General features: G+C 43.4%; 1 protein-coding gene across 1 annotated transcript in view; it reads left to right on the forward strand.

Annotated features, from left to right (window-relative positions):
* The window catches only part of LOC131686865 (membrane-associated progesterone receptor component 1-like), a 36,402-nt gene that overhangs the window by 3,722 nt on the left and 14,055 nt on the right, over window positions 1-18,625 (forward strand). The window contains exon 2 of the mRNA XM_058970863.1: window positions 18,442-18,594. Coding sequence (XP_058826846.1) covers window positions 18,442-18,594 — 153 coding nt within the window. The remainder of the gene's footprint in view (window positions 1-18,441; window positions 18,595-18,625) is intronic.

Below are 18,625 nucleotides of genomic sequence, written 5' to 3' on the forward strand. Positions count from 1 at the left end.
ATAACGAAGCACGCGACGATAGACTGCCGGCCCCTGATCTCCAAGAAGTCCAGGAGGAGATCGGTCGGCTGAAAACCAACAAAACTGGCGGTGTAGATCAACTTCACAGCGAGCTATTAAAATACGGTGGTGAAACACTGGCTAGAGCGTTGCATTGGGTAATCGCCAAAATTTGGGAGGGGGAGATTCTTCCGGAGGAGTGGATGGAGGGTGTCGTTTGCCCAATCTACAAAAAGGGTGACAAGTTGGATTGCTGTAACTACCGCGCGATCACACTACTTAGCGCCGTCTACAAGGTCCTCTCCCAAATTCTTTGCCACCGATTGTCACCATTTGCAAGGGAATTCGTGGGGCACTACCACGATCTTCAGGAAGTCTGTCCAGCTTCTTGGCTTTGCCGACGACATTGACATAATGGCACGGAACTTTGAGGCGATGTCGGAAACGTACATCAGACAGAAAGCTGAAGCCAGCAGGATTAGATTTGCCATCAACGTTTTGAAGACCGAATAAATGAGAGGAAGAGGTTCTAGAGACGACAATGTGAACCACCCATCCCGAGTTCGGATTGACGGTGGCGAAATCGAGATGGTCGACGAATTCGTGTATTTGGGCTCACTGGTAACCGCTGACAATGATACCAGCAGAGAAATTCAGAGACGCATCTTGGCGGGAAATCGTGCCTACGTTGGACTTTGGAGGACGCTCCGGTCGAACAAAATTCGCCGCTGCACGAAGTTGATAATCTACAAGACGCTGATTAGACCGGTGGTCCTCTACGGCCACGAGACCTGGACTGCGCTCGTGGGAGAACCAACGCCCTTGGAGTTTTCGAACGAAAGGTGTTGCACGCCATCTATGCTGACGTGTAGATGAAAGACGGAACGTGGCGCAGGCGAATGAACCATGATTTGCATCAGTTGCTGGAAGAACCATCAATCGCGCATACCGCAAAAATAGGACGTTTGCAGAGGGCTGGACACGTCGTACGAATGTCGGACGACGACCCGGTGAAGTTGGTTTTTGAGGGTGACCCTACAGGAACAAGAAGACGGGGCGTACAGCAAGCACGGTAGATCGACCAGACAAAGGACGACCGATAGGAGTGGAGACGACTTCTGCATACAGCGAGAGACAACAAGGCTCTAGTCTGAACGGTAAGGGAAGTAAGAGGATTGGCCTCTATTCTGTAGCGTTTACATGAACCCGACAAAAGCGTGTGGTTACTCGAACTCTAAACCTCAGGTTTTGTCTCAGGCTGTCAGTTGCGGTTTCATTAGATGCTACACGCTGACTGTTAAAAACAAAACCTGGTTAGGGAAGGGCGGCGTCCAGCAATAACAAGGGCGGGGTGAATGCGCACCATACTACCGAGAGGTCAACGTTATTTCACATACTTCCAGTAAAACTTTTCTAGGAAGGAAGATCGGTGGAAACTTCCGCGCAGCTGGATGACGGATCAGCAAAAACTTAAGTTGAGCAGTCTATTGCGGCGAGTTTGGGTATTGATGACGGAGATACAGCTCCCCTGTGTCTAGCTTGAACTGGTAAGGAGCTTAACTTACAGCGTATTTGCATAGATGTCTCCGGTCTGAGAAAGAACGGATTTCCTTGAATGACACGAGGACAATAGCTAGACTGAACCTACTGAAACAGACGCAGACTGACGCTGAAAGAACGCTGAAGTCAACTAGGCGATCCTCTGGCGACATGTCTGGGCTGGTTAATCTACGGAAATACTGAGGATGGCACTAGTTCGGCCAACGACACCCTGCATATTTGTGGTTGTCAAGACAAGTGTACAGCTGATCAAGAGTTACACGATCTAGTTAAGCGTCATTTCACAGTCGAAAATGTAGGTGTGTCGGCAGACAAAGACCCGGAGACGGAGGAATATAAGCGGGTCCGTCAAATCCTGGAAAGGATGACCAAAAGGATTTCAAAGGGATTTGAGACGGGACCGCAAAACTGAAGTCTACTGACCCAGGAAAGGTGTGGCATTTAGCACTGGGGGCAGCGAGAAACGCCAAGAAGCCGGGCAAAATCATGGTGTGGGATGCCGCAGCGAAGGTCGGAGATGTTTCATTGAACGCCATGCCCCTTAAAGGCCCTAATCTACTAGAACCTTTCACAGCGGTGCTCTGCGGCTTTCGCGAGCATTCGGTAACATTTTTGTGGAGATTTGAAACAGATGTTTCACCAGTTCAGAATACAAGATGTACACTGCCAGCGCTTTCCCTGCCGTAAACACCCATCGTTTCCGGTGAGAACGTTCGCGATCGACGTTGGTAGCTTTGGAGCCACATGCTCTTCATGCCCAGCGCAGTGCATAAAGAATCTAGAGAGCACGAAGCCACTTTCGTGTGCCGGGGCTGCGATTGCCGTACTGAGGAATCACTATGTAGATGATCACCTCGACAGTTTCGACACGGACAAGGAGGTATTCAAGGTTGCTTCACAAGTTAAGGAGATACACAAATGTGGAGGATTCGAGATGTGGAATTGGCATTAGAAAACCCTGCTGCAATGGGTCGGGGAACCTAGTTAACCACAAGCAAAGGTTATAAACGTCGACGCGGAGAGTGAAACGGAAAGAGTCCCTGGTCTACTGTGGCTGCCGGAAGAAGATGCCCTGACTTTCACAGCCGAGCTGCAGCTAGACGGAATCTCTTCGACGAAGCGAATATCTTGTGGTGTATTATGAGCGTGTTTAACTCCCAAAGACTGTTATCACACATTACCGCTCAAGCGCGAATGATTATCCAAGACACTTGTGGCAGTAAAGCCGAGTCAAACGCCGAGGTGATTGAAATGACTCGGTCGCACTGGTAAAGATGGATCACACTATTCAAAGGTGCCATATCAGACTCCAAAGGGCATATTTACCCGGGCTTTCGGCAGCAAAAATCGGGCCAAATGAACTATATGTCTTCATCGACGCTGGCGAGGAAGCTTACGCGTCTACTGCTTACTTCCGGGCAGTGATAAACGGTAACGTTTATGTCACGCTAGCTATTGCTAAGGGCAAAGTGGCACCATTGAAGGCTTCATCAGTACCTCGCCTAGGGCTCATGGGTGCTTTGCTGGGGGGCAAGACTGACAAAGGCAGTCTGCGAATATCGTACGTTTCCTATTTTTCGTCGAATAGTGTGGACTGACTCAGAAAGTAGGTGAATAGAGAACAGTGAGTCTAGTAATGCAAGGTATGCAAACTAGGCTCGATGGAACTATCCAAGTCAGTCTTGGATATCACATGCATTTGGAGCAACATCGGATGTTGCTTCAAGCTGTTCTCAACTCCTATTCGGCAGTTTTCGCGCCGCCACCCGCGTTACGGCTTGATAAGGCCAAACTGGTTTCGAAGGGGGTCAAATAAGGTTGTCTGACGTATTCTTGATGGTCACATCATTAGCGTTTCCGTATTAGAATCGGCAGACAGCCTTAGTTGATTATAGGTTTAGGGAAGATCATTAATGTTTTTTTCGCTTCAGATAGTTGATATTCGAGCCAGTAGAACTCCCTGAGCGTCTCATATACGAGTTCCGACGGAAATTGAGGATTCGATAAATAAGATCTCTTTAATGAGACGGTCGACCGACGGCGTCGAAAGGCCGGAAGAGATGAGCAGCGGTAAGCGGGTTTTACAAGAAAGGAATGAGACACTTACTTACTACCATTGAAATGAAATCTGTAAGTAGCACCAACAAACATCTAATTTCAGGAACTGTACGAGATGGCGCTGGGACTGTGGCCTTCGACTGACATGGTCCATTCTCATTGGTTCGGAAGTGTTCTTGGCTGGTTGGCAGATATGTGCTCCTACTTGGGGGACACGTGGATCCTACTAGTTGTAGACTCTTTTGACCTTCGGTATGAGGCTAGTTCAGGAAAGGAGTGCAGGACTGGCACCTAAGAGACAGTTAATTATTCAGGACTTGTTCTTATGATAATTTAACTGGACCAAACACACCGACTCTTAGAAATGAAAAAGCAGCCCTTTCGGGTCAGTGTGGTCTGTTCGAGTCGAACCAGGCACACATTCGGTTCGAGAAAACTTTATGAGGAATAGTGGATAAATATTTCGTATGTCCTTTATGGGCAAATACCTTCACTCGTCTAGTGCTCAGCATCATAATAATAAAAAAAATGAGGATTTGCCTGGCCCACAATGTTAGGAATACGCATGTTGGCTAGAACAGGGGTAATCGAATTCTGTTATAAGATAGAGATGAAACAGCACAGTAGTTCTTCCACTATATTAAACAAGCATACACACTCGAACAGAAAGAATAACTGGTAGAATAGCTGGAGAGAAGTTAGTATTCGTCGACATTACGGTTTACAGGGCTCTCTGATTTACTTAATAGTCGATTGATCCGTTTCAGACCTAGGGGACCCAAGATGAGATCAGGAAGAAGACAGAAGCGGAGTCAATGCGAAATTTTAATTGCATCACTGATGACTTAACACGCGTTGTTGGGAGCAGGATTCCTTGGACTGACTAGACAAAATAGAGGACGTTACACACTTCGAGACAAACAGGCGGAAAATTAGTCCTCGTCCCGAGGTCCGGTGTTTACTTGCTAGACAGTTGCTAATTCGTCCGATTTTGCAAATTTTGTCTCGCGGGACGGACCAAAATCCCTTAAGCTATAAGCTGCAGTCCTATCAGCCCGCTAAAAAAATATTCTAATAGTATGACACCAGAAATGCCAGTAGCTGATGGTGAGACTTCCTGCAGTCCAGAGCCTTTGTCCACATTCGGAATCGATTCGGAAGGTCCCATTCTCATCAAGGGCGGCAATCCTAGAAAACCTCATGTGATCGTAGTTTTCGTATGTCTCTGTACAAATGCTAAACATCTGAAACGTGATTGATTGCCCGAAGCCTAAAGAGATTCGTCATCAGAAGAGGACTGTGCAATGAAATCTGGTCCGACAATGACCGACAACAATTACGTTGGCGCCGGTCGTCAAATGCTGGAGTTCTCTCAGCTCGATCGAGTAACAGCAAACGCGTTCATTTCGCAGTCAACATGGGAATTAAGGCCTACATAGCGCTATCCAACAGCCTATTAATCGACAGCCAGAATCCACAGCCCCGAAAATCCCACGCATCCAGCTAGACAATTGCCGGTCAACATGTTAGAACTAACGAATTTATATGCGCGATCTTAATCGTGGATAAGCTAACGCGGTTAACAAAGCGGCCGCACACACGATCAAAGAAACGCGTTCGCACACGAACGACGATTGTCTATAAAAGCTGGAAAGGTGACAAATTTGTGGATGACGGTGGGTATTCACTATTATTCTTTAACCGCAATGGAGTACCATGTTGTTGTAGTAGAGGAAAAGACGATCCATTGTTTTAAGTTAATGTTGCTTGTGTCGACCTATAGTAATGCTTGAGTATTGAGATTTTGAAGGACTACTGAGATCTCGATAGTAAGACAACATTTATTAGTTATCTCAATAATTATAATTAATCCCTGAACTTGAACAATCTATTGATATAATCAATTTCCTAAAGTTCGAATCGAAAGACAAACGAGTTTCACATCGTTTCTACCTTCAATCACTAAGTTTGTATGAATGCTTAATTTAACGTAGCTGATATAATATCGATATACTTTGCAGCAAATGGAACCGGTAGAGATTCCCCAAATCAAAGCTTCATCAGAATTGTAGATGTTCCAATTTGTTCATCATCTGTTTTGAAGTGTCATGCTTACATCGTGGTTTTGACCAGTATCAAACTAAGCAGCCCTCTCCCATAGTGCCCAGTTACTTCATACCCTTTATCTTGTACCAATAAACCTCAAACTAAACGGTTGCATGACTCAATATGTTAGTCGCGCTAGTATACGCACGCACGCGCTCGTTCGTAGGTACAAGGGGAGGGATCTGGTTTGCGTTGATGATGTTTCCCCCTTCTCCCTCTCTCTTCCGGATGATGTCAGACGTAAACATATGGTTATTTGAATTCGTTCGAAGTTGATGTGTGTTGTCTTTTTTTCTGGAGACCAACTACATATATTTAGTAAGCGCGTTTCTTGAAACGTAAATCTTGTCTCAAGTTGGCGTTGTTGCCGTTCGCTGCGAAGCAAAGCTATGCAAACATTCGGAAAAGAAATACTTTCGTAGAAAGAAATGGCTCACAGGTTTTCCAATTGATCATACAATTGGAGATATTTTATTATCACGCTTGGTCTCAAAAGAATTTGATTTGAAACAAGATCGTCGATTATGCGAAAGGCATTTAGCCACTGCTATGTGATATGAACGGGTTTTCTATAAATAGTTCCAATCAATTGCAGCCGCACTGTTTACTTTTTGTGTGATCGCTGCGAAACATTATTCAAGCCATTGCTTGTGTTTTTTTACGATTTAAAATACGCGCTTGATTGACATCTTCTCTTCCATAGGTTGATAGGGGATTGCAAACATCGGCAAGTAATAGTACAAGTATCAGTTTGAATAAATTTAGTACATAAACTATCAACAATTGATACTAGTTTTATCGTAAATCTCAATCTCAATCCGTCAGCTAGGAAAATAGCCACTCATAGTCCGTTGAACAGAATTCTAGCCCTCCATATTGATGTCTAACAAACAAAATGTTTTTTTTTTTATTTCGATTATAGAGGTTTTAACCTTAAGGTCATTCGCCTCTTCGGGTTAGAAAATTCTCTTATGAAAAATTTCTAACCCTATGTGCGGGGTCGGGACTCGAACCCAGGTGCGCTGCGTACAAGGCAATCGATTTACCAACTACGCTACGCCCACCCCTTTAACAAAATGTTGTTCTAAGATGTTGATTGCAATACGCCTTGATAGTGGTGAATCGAGGAATCCGGGAGAGCTTATAAGTCATTTTTATGTTGTATGCTTTTCAAATTCTCACCTGCCCAAACTAAAATTCAGCCAGTATTTGGCTTTTCTCGAATTTTTTTTTGAAAAGGGTCGATAAACATACTGTCAACATTTATCTTAACCCTCAAAGGCGCAAACCGATTTTTTTCAAAATTTCTGAAAATTGCCTCACAGCTTCAATATGGTACTACGACAATTTTGAGATGGTTTTCGCATTGTTGTTTCAAAACAACATTGTGCATTAAAGAGTTAAGGGAAAATTCTGGATAAACCGTTACTCACCGAGAATGTATGTTCCCGTTTTGTGAAAGAGAAATTTCTCTTTCGGCTACTGCTTCTATAATCGGTGAGTAATGAATTGACTGCAATTTCTCCTCAAAATGTATTTTGACAGCATGTGACGAAAAGTTTAGGCAAAAAACTACTTTATCTCCGAAAAGAAGAAAATTGTTTTATATTTTCGATTTTCTCACCTTTCATTTCAATTAGTTTTTGCCGTTCTGCGCATGATTGTCACAATATCTAATGGATTTCTTTAATATATGTACAAGTCGAACATCCATCTAAACGTTATTGAATTAATGTCCTATTATTTTTTTCTCGATAATATTTAAAAACACACGGGTATATGCAAACAACCACACAGACATAGAAATACGTCAGTACATACGAAATTACAAGCGCGCTTGATTACTCGATAAAAGGAACGCGCACACTAACATGCAAACGCTTGATCCTTCCGCGATTATACAAATCCGGTCGCAAACGAATACCATGATCTCGCAAAATCATGAAATCCTTTCGGTTATTAAGTCAACGTGTCACTACTTACGAACAGGGTCCTCTTAAGACCACTCGGGGCCCCTGGGCACTATTGAACGAAGAGGCCCCCATAATTGAATAGCCGTATATAGATTAGGAGCAACATTCGATGAATGTGATTAAGAGATTACACAGATGAAATCAGCATATTGCGCACTTCCCACCAACCTGGACTCCGCACTTTCAAAGTGCGAATGATCAAACTGCTACTGAAAACTGCGAGCTGTCAAAACACATGTATTTCAAGTGATAGAGATGGTACTTTCATAGACAGACCAGTCGAGCTAACCAGTCTATGAGAAGAATTTAATAGAAGAATAGTAAGTGCGCAGTGCTGTTAGAATCCAGTTTTTAGTGCCACAAACAATATTGTATTTTACTTCAAGGGTTCCACAATGAGACATTTTGTAAAGGCAATTGGAAAGATAAGAAATCAATTAAAGGCTAGAAATATACGTTGTGTTTCTCTTAACAGCATCCGTAGAATTGTATGTACAGTTAGTAGAATGCTGGCAAAGTTAACAATAGTAATTTGACCTTCTTAGTTACATTGCGTTGTTTGAGGATGAAGAACTTCTTTGCTACGAAGGAAAAATAATGAAGTAGAACAGATTTACCGTAAATTCTCCATTCTAAATTCTTTGATCTGGCCATCAACGAATTCTTCTTACTTCTTGATGCGTTTAAGGCTGTTTTCATAAACATTGCGCTCGGCTATGTATAACTGCGTTAATATTACAACATCTTTTATGTATGCTATTATCTGTTTATAGATGCCAATCTTCATTGATAGATGGGCGAACATTACTATTTTGGAAGTCTAACGCTGAAGTATAACATTTTTTGATACATTAAATGATCATAAAACACTAGGTTAGTTCAACTGCCGCGCTCCATGCCTATAGTCAGCAAGTGGGAATCACTCAGATTAATAGTGATACAACACCCTGATGTGGCATACAATAAAAAGGGGTCTGCCACAATAGATCAAAACACTGGTCGCAGTGGAATATGTACCCAACAAAAAAAAACTGCCGCTCTCAAAAAACTGTTATTCTTGACATATTGGACGTTAGTAGTACCACATTCCTGATGTGATGAAAATGGACACAATGTGTCTTCAGAAAAGTCACCTTTAATAAACATTTCATTTCGCTAACAGAAGGCTTTGAAACCAATTAATATTGTGTTGGTTGGCAAATCCTCTTCAGAATTGGAATTAAGATGATTTATTTTCGAGCCGCGCAGATCTAGCTGCAGGATAAGGAATAACGATTCTTTGGTTGGTCGAGTGTCGCATAATTTATCTTTGCGTTTGAAATTAGTCCAGTTTAACCAAAGCTGAAATCAGCAGCTTCTACTTGTGATGGGTATATTAATCCAAGCATGTTCATCAAAATATTTTTCGAAACATAAAGATTGGGCCGCTCTTGTCTTTTGAAGTTTGCATGGACCCAGTGGTGCAGGCAGCTAGTATGATTTTATGTGCTTATCCTCATCGTGGGGCCCCTAACATTCCGGGGCCCGGGCCCAGTGTGCCCCTGCTTTAAAGGGCGAACACGAAATTATTGCGACCCATTCAACAGGGCATAACCTTTTTACCATTGGGTAAAAATCAACCAAATTTTGCACACTTTCGCATTGATGTGTATTGTTTACATGCTGTCAAACTGGAAGTCGTGTTTTTCGATTCAACGAAAATGGAGGTGAACCAATGCGAGTCGAGAGAACAAATTCTTTCCAAACACCTGGAATTTCCTGACCTGTCGCACCGGCAGTTGGGAAAAATGTTAAACATTCACCATTCAACCGTCTCCAGAGTGTTGAAGCGGTTGACGTTGGACCACGGCAAAGGAGCTGGAAGAAAACCGGGACCGGAGAACAAAAAGACGGAGAGAAAGGTGAAGCGGATGATTAAAGCAAATCCCAACGTGTCTAGCCGCGATTTGGCTAAAAAGATCGGCATGTCGCAGAGCTACGTCTAGAATGCAAAGAAGAGAGCTGGACTACATACATACAAGGTACAGAACTTCCAAAACCGCGATGAGCGGCAACAATCGACGGCTAAAACTCGGGCACGGAAGCTCTACGAGAAGATGCTGACAAAATATGGCTTCTGTGTGATGGACGACGAAACGTATATAAAAGCCGATTTTAAGCAAATTCCGGGGTTGGAGTTTTTCACCGGCAAGAGCAAGTTCTATGTGGACGACAAATTTAAGAAGAAGAAAATGTCGAAGTTCGCCTCCAAATATCTCATTTGGCAGGCCATCTGCTCTTGCGGACTGAGGAGTGAGCCTTTCGTGACAAAGGGCACAGTAAATGGCGAGATCTGCAAATCTGAGTGCCTCGAGAAGCGCCTTTTCCCGTTCTTGGAGCAGCACGACGAAGCTCCGCTATTTTGGCCCGATTTGGCATCATGCCACTATTCTAAAAGTGTCCTGGAGTGGTATGAGGCCAATTCTGTCCATTTTGTTCCAAAGGACATGAATCCGCCAAACTGTCCTGCGCCCGGTGGAGCAGTACTGGGCAATGATGACGCGGAAACTGCGGAAGAGCAAGAAGGCAGTCAAAGACGAGAAGGACATGTTAAGAAAATGGAAAAAAACTGAGAAACTGGTACCGATGACACTGTAAAGACTTTGATGGAGGGCATCAAGCGAAAATGCGTTCAATTTTACACTCAAGGCTCCAACGATTAACTTTTCTTTTGATTCTTGAATTAAATATATGTATAAAACTACCCCAGAATTTTGGTTCGATTTTAAACATTATAAGAAAATTGGCATGACATTTTCGGTGTCGCAATAATTTCGTGTTCGCCCTTTACACGGTACTGCTTACAAATTTATAAATGCGCAATCTCAAGCACCACCACACAAGCGCCAGCTCGCAAAAAATCATGAATCGTTCTCATCCGCGAGCTTCCACTCTAAACTGCGGGAATAGGGAGCTCACTTTTTCAATTCATTTGAACCTTACACTTAATATTAATGACGGGCCTTGTGAACATTCAAAAGCCCATGCGAATACACAAACGACTATATGGTTATATTGAACGAACACACGAATGTAGGATTCGCCTGAACATTCACCCATGTCCACGCGATCAAACTCGTTAACATACAAACGCGCGATCTCTGCACGATAATACAACATTGGTCACAAACACGAACATGCAATTGCGATCATCCACGCAAACCAACACCCGTGATTGAACCAATAAAAAAACAACGGTCATAGTCTCTAGACCACACTCACTCTCTTGTAGCATCGGAACCGTACATTGAAATTTAAGTATCAGATTCACAGTCCACGCGATCATTCAAAAACACGTGAATATGCGAATGACCACACACGGTTTTAACATCGAATTTATACATGCAAAGTTACATACGCGCTAGCACACTCGACATACAAACGCTCACGCGATCGAACACGTTAACATACGAACGCTTGAACCCTTCGCGATGATACACAAACACGTTCCTATGCGATTGTGACGTACCCACGCCTGCACATCTGAACAATCAGAGTCGCTGCAATTGGCCTTAAACAGTGTTTTAGTGGGTGACATTTCCCGTCTTGTCTGTAATTGTAGTGAGTGATTCTGACAGTGAGCCCTTCCAAGAACACAGCTCTATAGCTCCAGTAGGACAACTCTAAAAAACAATCGGTTAATGAATCGTCCCTGGGGATGGAGTGAGATTCGTAGCAGCAACAACTTGTGGTGTAAGGCGCTCGTGTTCTTACTTGCCACGGGAGATAACGCAGAGCATACCTTGCGATTTTTTTCTGTATGGACTCGATCCTAGCAATCCAGTTTGAATGGAGAGGACACCATACAACAGTATTCGTTTCTATAAGAGAGCAATACATTGATCTAAGACAGCGGTTCACGGGATTCGTCGGTAATTTTGAGTATAAAACCTCCAAATTGGCGATAACGAAGATATATGAAAAAATCATTTTTCGTCGTCAACGTAAACTGTCCCTGGCAGCACTACTCCATCGGAATCCAATCAGACTAATTGCAATATCTTCAGTTCTAGAGCTGATCCTTGCAACTGTTAATACTCAATTGAAAGGAAATAGACCCATTTATTTGCCTTACTTGTTTTTGTGAGCAAATCTTGCCTCAATCAAAAGTTATAGCTGTTTAAAAAAGTTGTTGTCCACAAACATTGACCTCGGCGATCATTAGGGTAATTGTTCCGAATCGATATTGTTTCGGCTAGACATAAATTAATTGATTCTTCATGATACCCCACGTCATATTGAGCCGCCGCCGAATTTAGCGGACGGTGTTACGCCGATTCGCCGCCACCGACAGTGGAAATCGTGCCAACGCCGCCGATAACGATACTTTTATTCGGCGCACACCTCACGTTTGGCGCTTACCAATTTATAAACGTCAACGTATAATTTTACCATTAACGGTCGTTCGAAGGTCATTGTTGAAAATGTATGCGTTTACGAGAACGTGAATATCCAAGTTTCTCTACGTTATCTCATGTTTTCATACTTCTATAACACTTGGCATAACTAGTAGTGATCATAACAACAAATCAATCGCGCGCGGAAGTGATTGCTTAGAATCGACGTTCTATTAGTTACTTAGAATCGGCATTATGCTATACTAATGCTACGGAAATAATTCAGTTTCCATTCCGATAACACAAATCTGGTCACAAACGCGAACATACAATTGCAATCATCTACACATACTTATCCCAGTTTTCATATTATTTTTGCAGTTTAATATTAAAAAAGTCCTTACTACGAAACCATTATACACGTGCAATTCCAACTATCTACAAGAATGGGAAGAAGACACAATAAAATAGAAGGCGCGCACAAATAGCTCTTGTATAAGATTCCCCATTTTATTCAAACTATCGCCAGGTAAAATCTGCACCGACGCGATAGAAACCACAACAAAAATCGTCGCGTCATCGAACCGTGAACGTTACCGATTTATTAAAATATAGACAATGCTCCTCACAGTCGACTATCCGTAGTTAAAGTTGCTTATTCGGTCAATCATATTAATACGACATATATGATAAATTTCCCAAATTCTCGGCAGCCAGCTGTCCAGAGCAATTTTTACATGATAACACTATTGGCACACTTTAACAACCCTCCAAAAGAGATTATAAATAAGTGCTAGAGGGAGCTTCTTTCTTTTAGTTAGAATCCCTTCCACGATACCTGTGGAGATTCCACGGTCTCTCTGGCAGCGACATATACCGGACTAACATTCCTCCCTTTCCACAGAAGATCGGCATTCGGACGTGGTCGGCGTCAGTTTTTCAATAGCATGCAGGGATCAATATAGATTGCACAATGTGGCTCATCCCATGTTATTCCCAAGCTGTTGTTTTAATGAACATTTTGTAATCTCAATTGGTTCTGGTCAATAACGGAGTAGCAGCAACGGGCGATCTCTTGTGCTTATGCTTCGATGTGGGCCGATGAAAAATATCGTTATTGGTGGCGTTTGTGTGACTTGGACCGGCGGTGGTGGTGACGCCGTTCGCTAAAATCGACTTGCCATGTTAGCTGTTGTGTCTGTGTGTTTCAGTAAATTAAAGAAATGTAAAAGTCGAAGCCTACTAGTTTTAGGTATAGTAGTAATTGTAGTTTTCAGTACTAGTGTACACTTGTTATGTGCTAGTCGTCTGTCTATCTGTGTATGTGTTCCTCTGAGTATTTGTAACCGATGGGTCAAGGAATGGATGCAGAACTGGCGTATATGATAGAATAGTGGGTAATCCTTCCTGAGTTTCATTGGTCACTTTTCCGGTGCTCAATTCGTGCATTCGATTCGATACATTCCGATTCGATAAATTAAGATAAGATTAATTTACCGACGCACAGGAATTATACATTCCCGATCAGGATAGCAAATTCTATCAGAATGCAATTGTCGTTAGTGGTACATTAATATCATTTGCTGGTGCTTAGACGAGTTCAAGTAGTCCGATTGCAAGTTAAATGTGTTTTTTTCTCCTACTTCATTAGTCTGATCTTATTGTGCATCTATTAGTTTGCATTTCCACTACTCACGCCTACCAAAAAAGTATCAGTCAATTTATACACTTCTAATTAATCTCTTTGCCCCTTTTTTCTTTAGTCGGCACGTTATGTTTTCTTTTATGACTTTATCTTAAATTCTATTCATACTGACACTCGCTAACTCAATCAATTGCGTATTCTCTTATATACACTCTCGATTTCTCTCATTCCAAACATCCAAACGCTCGAGGCCTTCGCGATAACACAAACCTGGTCACAAACGCGAACATACAATTGCAATCATCTACACATACTTACTCCAGTAATTAAGTGAATGTTTTAGCTTATAAATTTACAAATGCGGTTTCAAGGATTAACCCCACCGCACACGCGATCATGAATCGGTTCGTCCGGAAGCCCCCACCCCCGGTCCTAGCAGCTGAGACTCATACCATCAGTTGGACCAATCAAAAAATGACGCTTATATTAACTAGAAAACACGTTCCATGGCTACATGACCGGGAATTCTAGTGATGTGGGTAGTATCTGAAACGCACACTGACAATTAAGTATTAAATGCAGGGCCCGCGCTACCATTCAGAAATACACGCGAATATGCGAATGGACATACAGTTATAATATCGAATTTATACACGCGAATTTACATACACTCTAGCACACGTAGCATACCATCGCCCACGTGATCGAACTCGTTTACTTACAAACGCCCGAGCTCTTCGCGATGATATACAAAGAAAAACATGCGATCACGAGCATGTTTATGTTTATTACCTTCACCAACAGGCCCCTTTGGTCGCAATGGTGGTTGCTTAAACTAATTACATTTCAAAATAGCCAATATTTTCGCTTTACATGAATTCCGGTAACAGCGCTCTGGCAACCATAGTTGGTTTTACTGAACCGGCACTCGCAGAAGAGAGTTATTACGCAGATTTCGAACGCAGGCTTGAAGATCCAGACGTCCGAGGATTGTAGGACAATCCACTCTGGCGGAGAGTAAGTCCGAGACGAACAGGGCTCGAGAGCAGTCCCTCTGAATGCTGAGTGTATCGAGATGTATTAACTGGCAACGGTTTTCATAGCTCGGCAGTTCGAATCTGTTTCGCCATGGGAGATATCGAAGGGCGAAGCGCATTAACCGGCGTTGGACAGCCTCAATTTTGTCAATCCCCCGATCTGGTAGTACGGATTCCAAACAGCAGAACAATGTTCTAACGTCGAGCGTACCAACGCTCAATAAAGCGATTTAAGATATTTTACGTCCCTGAATATTTTTCGCTATTCGGAAGATGAACCCTAGCTGTCTTGATGTCTTATCCATAATGAATCCGATGTGATGTAAGAATGTCTTGGAATGTCGGATAGCGTTTCCACGTGAATGTAACGATTGAGCATTTGCTCGGATTTAAAATCACTCTGTTTAGATCACACCGCGTACTAAAGCTCTCCATTTCCCTCTGAAGAAGCTCGGCATCGGTTTTATCCCGTATTTGTCGAAAAAATTTCATGTCGTCGGCGAAGAAAGGCGGGGTCCTTGTAATGTGACATCATTAAAGTAGAGCAGGAATATTACTAACCCGAGATGGCTTCCTTGTGGGATGCCGGATGTAGCGAAGATGCAGATAGACAGTCCTTAATGCTGATTTGGAGTTACCTTCCTCTCGAGGTAGAAACGAAACCAGCACAGAAGCTGTCCATGAATACCGAATTTGTCCAGCTTCGCTAATGCGATGTCATTTGGAATTTGCTACAAGAATGGCGGCATTATCGACACAAATTCGGTTAATGGTTCGTCCTAGAGAAGGAGTTAATTGGCGGCGGCAGCGACTTGTTTCCATACTTCCAGAAAGACTTGGGCTTAGATAGATGTATAACTCTCAAAAAAACGAAAAGAGCGTGTCAACGATGCTGTTGTAGTCAGCGTTCTTAAAATCGTACACAATAGAGCTTGAGACGTCTTCAATTTCACTCCTAGGCTGCCAGCGAATACAGGATGTAGTGGGGGATGATGACGCACATGCTGAACTAAAAGAGTCGGAGCACTTCAGCAGTACGGAGCGTAGTCCCGGGCACTCCAAGCAGAGGTCCAATGTACGTCCATTCTCATTGGTGACATTACTAATTTGCCGAAGAGTTGCGCTGCTGTAGTTGTCTAAAATACAGCTGGCATTGTTGATACACGAAGATTTTTCGATATCCAATCGTTGACATCCATTACTTGCATGGCACCAAGTAAGGTGAGGTAAGTTGAAGTCACCCAGTATTTCGTCAGACGGGGCGGCAATCGAGGTGATGAATGAAACGGAAGAAAGATGTGCATCGATCAGGCTGAAATCACGAATTCTGTCAGGTGAAAAATACACGACACACAGGAACAGATTGCGATTGGCAAGTTTCACTGAAATCCACACTTGCTCGGAGCTCGCTCACCGGTCATCGTTGATCACTCGGGCTTTTATGCCATGGCAAACAGCGATCAGCACACCACCACCTGATGTATTGTGGCTGTTGAGGGCGTTACGGTCACAGCGGTAGACATCGAATGTTGAACCAAACACCTGGCGAGACAGAGTACGGTTGGCGAGCCACATCTCCGTTAAGGCGATAACGTCGTAACAGCAGCCCGTGGTCGCGAGCAGATAGCTGTCCGTTGATGAATTTAAGCCACCAACATTCTGGTAGTAAACCTCGATGTCGTTGAAGTACGGGTTCAGCAGAGAGCGAAGCTATGTTCCCGTTTTGAGCATATAGGAAGATCTTTTCGTCAATCCTCAATCCCACGAACAATATCGGCACGGTTCATGGTCGGTTGGTCGACTGTGGAAGGGGATTCGAGGCATCCCGAATCAACTGCGTCGCGCTCCAGAATACGACGATCACCGTCGGCGAGAGAAAAGGTTGATATCTGATCACAAGATGTCGGAACAAACGGCAAAATACTGGAAGCGAAGAATTCATCACCGCTTGAAGTGTTCGGATCAGATGTATACTTGACATTTGTGGCGGGTTGGAAGATCCTTTCACCCATCCTACACACAGGCCAGGGACGATTGCTGAACGCTGGCGGCAAGGGCTCGACTGTAACGGGGGGGATCGAGGGCTTCCATAGTACCAACTGCATTGCGTCCGCATCGACACTCCTTCATCCACGCACAACTACGCCCAAGATTTCGCAAACAAAAAACACCCCGATGATTTGGTGAACGCTACAGTAGTCTGATTACAACGGTCTCAAGCGCGCCCAAATAAACGCTCATTTCCACGTGAACGTTAAGTTTCTACGCCCGCACGGCTGAACCGTACCCTCAATACCACAATCAGAATCACGGCCCGCTGCAATTGGCCTTAAGCAGTGTATTAGTGGGTGATACGACAAGGGTACATACATACACATAGCAACGCTCGATCCCTTCGCGACCATCCGTGCACGCCTACGTCCGCGATTATTCAAGCATGAAAACGCTTCGGTGATTAAAAGAATATTTTAGCATTTATAAATTTTTAAACGCTGTCGCAAGGGCGAAGATATAAATGCTCGTTTCCACGCGATCATAAAATTTCGACGCGGGCACATCTGAAGCGTACACTCAATATGGCGTGTCGCAGCAATTGGTCTTAAGCAGTGTTTTAGTGGGGGACATTTACCGTATCGTCTGCAATTGTAGTGAGTGATTCTGACAGGAAGCCTTCACGAGAACCAAGCTTTACATCTTCAGTTGGACCACCCACCCTAACAAAAGAATTCAGCTTGTCGCCATCAACAAACACGTTCATGGGTGCGGGTCGCTCGCGCTTAAATTTATTAAATAAAAGAAGAATGTAAGAACTTCATACTTACGAAACTGGCACGGAAAAATTGCAACAATTTCAGGTTAATATAACCCTCTAATATGACATTGCATTGTTTTGCATTGGAAAAGTTCCTCGACGGTATCAGACTGTACAAATAATAGCAGATAAAAAAAAAGTGCCGGTAACGATTGGGACTCTGATAGCAGCGGTACACAAACACAAACCATCAGTAAATTTGGCTGATTTCTTATCTATCTCAGCGTCGAGTTTCAAAATATAGACTTAACTCGTTTATTGCGAGTGTTTCGAAATGATGATTTGACTAATTTGACTTAGACATAGGATGTCTGATTACACTATATTTCATCATTCGGGTTCTGTTGTTGTAGACGACATGTGTCAATAGTCGTACAGCATCAACCACGAATCAGCTTCGCTGTGAGGAGTCGTACGAAGCTTGAATCTAACAACGTTGCCGCCTACCGTTGAGCTTTACAATCTCTTCTCCTGGGAACTGCACCTCTACTACACATAGTAGGAGGTGTGGTTGGGATTGGCTGGTACGACTTGCCGCTTGACTAAGTGGGACGAGAGAATGCAGATCTTTCGAAAATATTCAGCCAGTCCCGCTATGATTCACTTGACCTGATTTCCTCCCCGCGTCTTAATAACTATTCCGATTGATGAAGTGTAACGATTGGCAATGCATTTTCATCTCAGAAGAACGATTAGCATTGTAGGCCGCTTTAAAATTAACCTTTATTCAGGAAATGAGGCTTATAAATTTGAAAACGATTGATAAATTCATGAATTAAATCGCTTTACACAATTGTTTTGTAATAATAGTAATCTAATCATCAAATTTACCCACATATTTTCAATGTTCCACTTTGCGTTGTTCCTCTTTCAGGTGGTCCGTACGCCGCGTTCGGCGGCCGAGATGCCTCCCGTGGTCTAGCCACCTTCAGCGTCACCAGCAACGAACAACAGGAATACGACGATCTGAGCGATCTCGGCCCAATGGAGATGGAATCCGTACGTGAATGGGAAATGCAGTTCAAAGGTATTTCCTCCATCGAAATAAGAAATCCGGT

Source organism: Topomyia yanbarensis, chromosome 1, assembly GCF_030247195.1.
Source record: "Topomyia yanbarensis strain Yona2022 chromosome 1, ASM3024719v1, whole genome shotgun sequence".
Classification (NCBI taxonomy): domain Eukaryota; kingdom Metazoa; phylum Arthropoda; class Insecta; order Diptera; family Culicidae; genus Topomyia; species Topomyia yanbarensis.